Genomic DNA, 6,419 nt, shown 5'->3' on the forward strand with positions numbered 1-6,419 from the left:
TTTAACCAGGTAGGCTAGTTGAGGACAAGTTCTCATTTACAACTGCGACCTGGCCAAGATAAAGCATAGCAGTGTGAACAGACAACCACACAGAGTTACACATGGAGTAAAGAATAAACAAGTCATTAACACAGTAGAAAAAAAGAAAAAAAGAGTCTATATACATTGTGTGCAAAAGGCATGAGGAGGTAGGCGAAATGGGCCTATCATTTTTAAAATCACTTTGCTGTTTAGAGATATGAGTTAATAATGTTCAAAATTGGTAGGCCTGTTACAGGGAGAACTACTTTGACCAGCTTGTTAGGAATAGAGTCAAGTTGGCAAGTGGAAGACTTAGAGCATATGACAACCATGTCGTCATATGCCAACCCACTGGGCACAGATGTCAGTTCAACGTCTAGTTTTGATTTACATTTGGTTGAGTTGTCAACTGATGTTAATTCAATGCGAAATCAACAAAATATTTCACCATGTCATTGGGTTGAAAAGTTTGGTGAAAAAAATATGAAATTCCCTTACATTGATGACTTTGCAAATCCAATAAGTGTTCCACATTGATTCAAGGTCATCACATAGATTTTTTTTATGACATTCAACCAGTTTTTGCACAGTGGGAAGGGAGTAAAACAGTTACAAATATGTACATTTCCAGCCTGTTTTCATTTTCATCTACGATTTAAGACGAGAGAAATTAGATGCATGTGCAGAGGCAAGGGCTATCCTACCATGCCCAACGCCAATCTTCAAGGTTGGAGGAGCGCGATTTACGCTCGCAATATTGTGTGGCGTGTTTCAAGGCTCAAGTATTGGTATAGCAGGGGACATGAGCTTTGCCCAATTGATATTGACAAATGCACACGCTGGTATTGCACCACTGCAATCAAGTCATGGAAATGTATTTGTTCCAAATCATACTTTCAATAAAGGCCTGGCAATCTCCAAAGTGGGACTGCATCGACCCTCACCTTACACACTGACCCCTGGACGACCTGAAACAAATAAGTCATAACGTCTGGGTCATATTGTCACCGTCTGGAATACTGCAACTCGCTGTTGGCTGGGCTCCCTGCCTGTGCCATTAAACCCCTTCAACTCATCCAGAACGCCGCAGCCCGTCTGGTGTTCAACCTTCCCAAGTTCTCTCACGTCACCCCGCTCCTCCGTTCTCTCCACTGGCTTCCAGTTGAAGCTCGCATCCGCTACAAGACCATGGTGCTTGCCTACGGAGCTGTGAGGGGAACGGCACCTCAGTACCTCCAGGCTCTGATCAGGCCCTACACCCAAACAAGGGCACTGCGTTCATCCACCTCTGGCCTGCTCGCCTCCCTACCACTGAGGAAGTACAGCTCCCGCTCAGCCCAGTCAAAACTGTTCGCTGCTCTGGCCCCCCAATGGTGGAACAAACTCCCTCATGACGCCAGGACAGCGGAGTCAATCACCACCTTCCGGAGACACCTGAAACCCCACCTCTTTAAGGAATACCTAGGATAGGATAAGTATTCCCTCTCACCCCCCCTTTAAGATTTAGATGCACTATTGTAAAGTGACTGTTCCACTGGATGTCATAAGGTGAATGCACCAATTTGTAAGTCGCTCTGGATAAGAGCGTCTGCTAAATGACTTAAATGTTAAATGTAAAAATATTCATTAGTGCACACCGTAGCAAAAGAAGGCAAAACACTTTTCAACAGACAACGAAAATTATGGCTTCTTATTGAACTACTTCAGGTAGTCCCTCCCTGTTTCGATCTGTTTTTTTGGGGTAGAATGTTCAGTGACGATGCCTTTACTGGACTCGGTGTGCCAGCCAATGAGTTTGTGTTGACAGGGGTTACGTCCCAACGGTTCATGCTCCAGCAGGTACGTCTTTCAAGACAACTTGATCGACATTAACACCGTTCATCCATAGTCATCTATTATCCTGTCTCAACCTTATTAACGTTTCTTTGTGTTGAATGAGATGTATGTTCACCTGGTGACGCTGCACCTAACCGTCCACTACATTAGAGGAACACTACCGTCCTATTCAAGTAATTGAGTCTCGATCCTGGTTATGGTGGATCTCTACTACCTATGCTTGATGTCTCGGAAGAAATATGCCTACTTTGTCATTCCTTTTTAATTGTATCAACCTGTTCATATTTTGCCAACAACTTAGAATTGGCTTTCACACAAAGGGTAGTGAATTTTACTGCAAAATCACGCGACACAGGTAGACTTTTTTTCTTTTGCTCCATCTCTATATTTGAGTTACACAACTGTCTTGAAACTGTCATAAGCGGGCTGACTGAAGAGTTCCGATGATGAAATACTAGGAATTACCATCATTAATCTAATCCGATGTTATAATCGATAATCTGTCATTATGAGTGTGATTCATGCCATTTCATTCCTCAATATCTAACAAATCAGTATTGAGAAAAATGTCTAATCTACTGTTGATCTGTCTATCTATACTATCTATATATAGAGTTCAGAGTGATAACGGACTGTTATTTTTTGCAGGCAGTTCCAGCAGTCTGTCCGCACAGCTTCTTCTGTGAGCAGAGGTCTTGGGGTGTCTGGGAAGATGTTCTTTGTGACAGGGGTCAAAAGTGCAGGAGGGGCATCATCGGGAGGAGGAGCGACGAGGTACAGTGTCACTCTGAAAATCACTCCAATTGAATAATTCATTTACATATATTTTATGCTGACATGCAGTGGAGGTTCCCCCAAGTAGGAAACAGACGATGGTTCTCCCCATTATTAAATTGAGGAACATTTCAAACGATTAAAGTAAAAAATAAGTATTCTTGTAAAATGAATTAAAACGGACTTGACCCCAATCCTGGTCTGACCACGACCTCAGGTGCATCTACCAGAAGTTCCGGGATGTTGACCTGCTGGACAAGAAGACGGTGACGGCTCTGAAAGCTGGAGAGGACCGGGCTATTCTCCTGGGCCTGGCCATGGTCATTGCGTCGATCATGATGTACTTTGTCCTGGGCATCACCATACTACGCTCTTACGCAGACAGGTATTGCACTATCAATCTGACAGTGGATCCTTTTTTGTCTATTTTGTAATTTTGGTGAACTCTGCTGTTGCTAATTCTCATAGACTGCAATTCAATTAACCTGCCTTTGTAGTGTTTATGCAGTATGTTTGTTTGTCAGTATTTGTTGTGTGAACACTATAGCACAGCATGCCACAGTATTATGGAGAGTTATCAGTTATCAGTGCAAATGCAATGTTTAAACGCTAAATTGGAATGTGAAAATTACGCATCTACCTCCGAGGGGTGTCTACTCTGTATTTTTATACCCCAAAATCATTCTGCAATATTATTTGACCACAGAGATAAATATATGTTTACCTGCCGCTGTGTAAAATCCTACAATACCTTTGAATTCTTCCCCTCATCTCTCCATATAGTGTGTGGACAGAGGAAAGTGTCTGTTTTGTGGTCAACTCCACCATCATGGCAGACGTGAACTGCTCCTACAGCTGTGGCTCGGACTGCTGGAGAGGCTCTAAGTACCCCTGTCTGCAGGTCTACGTCAGTGTCAACACCACGGGCAGGCTCAGCCGCTTATCTCACAATGAGGAGAGCTGGGACTCCAACTTTGAGGTGAACCGAGGGTCAGAATGGAGGCTGTGAATGACTGAATGGTTTGAAATCTATTGCTGTTGGCATAAGCCAGGGTCATGTGGGCTTTTTCTTCCTGGTCACGTGGTCAGGAAAACTCCTAGAGCTTTGCATGACTCATGATGCTCTATTTCCATGTTTAAGTCAACAGGAACACAAGTTTATTTGCACGAATAAATATTCACGTTGGGTATCTGGGGATGCTTACAAAGGCACGCAACCGGAGGGTTGCAAGTTCAAACCCTCGAGTTGACAAGGTACAAATCTGTCGTTCTGCCCCTGAACAGACAGTTAACCCACTGTTCCTAGGCCGTCATTGAAAATAAGAATTTGTTCTTAACTGACGTGCCTAGTTAAATAAAGGTCAAATAAAATAAATTAAGGGACCTGAACTAACATCATTGCCACCAACTTTTCTCTTTCCAGTGTTTCTACGTACCAAAGTGTCACAAGGACACTGCAGCCATGCACCACATGATCGTGAACATCTCAGAACGCCTGAAGCCGCACCAGCAGGTGCCCTGCTATTACGACCCCAGTGACCAGCAGGAGAGCGCCCTCTTGACCCGACTGTACGACCACAGCGCCGTCTTCTACTCGCTCTTCTGGCCCTCCTGCATGCTCACGGGGGGCACTGCCATAATCTTCATGGTCAAACTCACCCAGTACCTCTCCATTATGTGTGAGCAGGTAGTCAAGATCAAGAGGTGAAGCTTGCTAGCGCAGTAACTGAGAGCGACAAACATGGTCTCAAGTCTAGACAAATAATGACATGAAAGGGATTGTTTTAACCTAATGGCCCTGTGATCTCTTGTAATGTCGCTCTCTCAACGCTGAGACATTTGGAACTGGTGGCTTGATTTGCTTCTGTCCTACTTACGGACTGTTGCAAATTGAATGCGAAAGGAATGTTCTGAAATGGACATCTAAGCAGCTAAATTAATGCATGACCTCTGTTGACTGAAAAGCAACATGCATGCATGCATAGTAGTGGGAAGTAGTTTGGGGGTGGGGACAAACCTTTAGCCCATGCTAATGCTGCAGATGGCTATATCGGTCTGCTAATACAGGACAATTAAAGGCCCAGTGCACTACTTTTGTGATTTAAATTTTTATTTTTCATTTTTATTTTTAATTCAGATTTTTCAGGGGGTGCTGCAGCACCCTCAGGAACCCTGCTTCCCACAGCTATGCATACATGTCAGAATATGCAACCTTTTCACAGAAATGAACAGGCTATTTTAATGTTTTTTTTATCTACCTTGTCAAGTCTATTTGTCATATGTACAGGATACACAGTACAATGAAATGCTTACTTGCAGGTTCCCGCTCAACAATGCGACCACAATAAGAAATACTTAGTAAATGATTTGCAGACTTTGAACACAGGGCTCTAACAGAAAGTTGGGTACCCTCTCTTACAATCCTACATTTGGAGTAATGTTGAGCACGTGTCCTTTATCTCACAGACGACAATGCCGAGCAAAATTTGTGCTGACAGAATGAGAGTTCATTCTCCCAAATTGTCCACTGTGTTTGCTGAAGATAATTGTTCATGACCTGTGTTGAGCAAAGTTAAAACCTTCTGCAAAAATGACATACAGGAACTGCACAAGAGGGTTAAAGACCATTGTCGAAATACCCGAACTAGCTAGAATATGCTGAAATTGCTAAATGAGAGCATCAACATATTTTAGGGGTCAGCCATAGCTTATATTATTTACAGTTATTACCATTTTATTGTTCAGTCTGTCATACAAAAATTGTGTGCTATGCAAAAATGTTTCTCTTTGTCTTGTGTCTCTCTGATGACAACCAAGGAAAGTTGATACATCATGTTTATTTTTTACACATTTTGCTCTGTATGCAATAAATTACCTCATAGAATAACATATTGATGCAGTTATGACTTCTCATGGTGAGGCATATCAAAATTAAATAAATACTTTGACAGTGAATTTAAAGCATTTCTACAATCAAGCAATTGTTTACAAATGATGCAACTGTAATAAACTCTACCTTCATGTTCAGAATTTCTTAGAAATTATCCCAATAAAAGCTTTATTGCATTTAAAAAAAATGTATCTCACTGTCACTGGGCAGATTTCCTTTGAGGGCATTTGGCATGACAGAGCCTTTCTCTGCCTTTCCTTGCTTGAGACAAACTTTGCCCCTGGCTTTGCATAGGACTGGCTTTGGATGGAAATAGACCTTGTATGGATTCATCACATCTTTGACATTGTCGGTTTCACTGTTATCACACGTGTTGTTTACTTGGCGTCTCTTGGGGTGTGCCACTTGCCCACTTCCAGCTCCCTCTGACAGCAATAGAAAGCAGTAAATCTTTTACAAGCAAGAAAGGTGGCTTCCTTGAATTTGACCCCCTCTGCTGTCCCCTTCATAACAATGACCAGAAGCATAGTGTAACGGCTGTTTGAAGAAGGTGTGGACCAAAGCACGGTACGTGTTCATGATTTTTAAACTGACCACTAAACCGTGAATAACCGGAACAGTTCTGTCTGGTGCAGACACCAAATAAAAAAATAAAAACAACCCACAAAACACAGGTGGGAAAAGGCTACCTAAGTATGGTTCTCAATCAGAGACAACGATAGACAGCTGCCTCTGATTGAGAATCACAACAGGCCAAACACACAGAAATAGAAAACCTAGAACACAAAACCTAGAATGCCCACCCCAACTCACGCCCTGACCAAACCAAAATAGAGACATAAAAAGGATCTCTAAGGTCAGGGCGTGACACATAGTTTTGGATCGATAGTCATAAGGA

At 42.6% G+C, this 6,419-nt stretch overlaps 1 protein-coding gene across 1 annotated transcript; it reads left to right on the top strand.

The window, feature by feature from the left end:
• Nucleotides 1-1,767: 1,767 nt before the first annotated feature.
• LOC124010249 (calcium-activated potassium channel subunit beta-2-like) lies at nt 1,768-5,700 on the top strand. The gene is made up of 5 exons (XM_046322699.1): nt 1,768-1,860; nt 2,510-2,631; nt 2,849-3,016; nt 3,415-3,610; nt 4,055-5,700. Exons 1-5 carry the CDS (start codon nt 1,768-1,770, stop codon nt 4,337-4,339), a joined length of 864 nt encoding a protein of 287 aa, XP_046178655.1. The 3' UTR covers nt 4,340-5,700.
• The last annotated feature ends 719 nt before the right edge of the window (nt 5,701-6,419 follow it).

The sequence above is a fragment of the Oncorhynchus gorbuscha genome, linkage group LG22, assembly GCF_021184085.1.
Source record: "Oncorhynchus gorbuscha isolate QuinsamMale2020 ecotype Even-year linkage group LG22, OgorEven_v1.0, whole genome shotgun sequence".
Lineage (NCBI taxonomy): Eukaryota > Metazoa > Chordata > Actinopteri > Salmoniformes > Salmonidae > Oncorhynchus > Oncorhynchus gorbuscha.

Bases quoted from the DNA above. Each gene is read 5' to 3' on its own strand.
- LOC124010249 (XM_046322699.1), top strand. From the start codon at position 1,768: ATGTTCAGTGACGATGCCTTTACTGGACTCGGTGTGCCAGCCAATGAG. The intron at 1,861-2,509 runs GTACGTCTTTCA...TTTTGCAGGCAG, and splicing joins AACGGTTCATGCTCCAGCAG to TTCCAGCAGTCTGTCCGCAC. The intron at 2,632-2,848 runs GTACAGTGTCAC...CCACGACCTCAG, and splicing joins TCGGGAGGAGGAGCGACGAG to GTGCATCTACCAGAAGTTCC.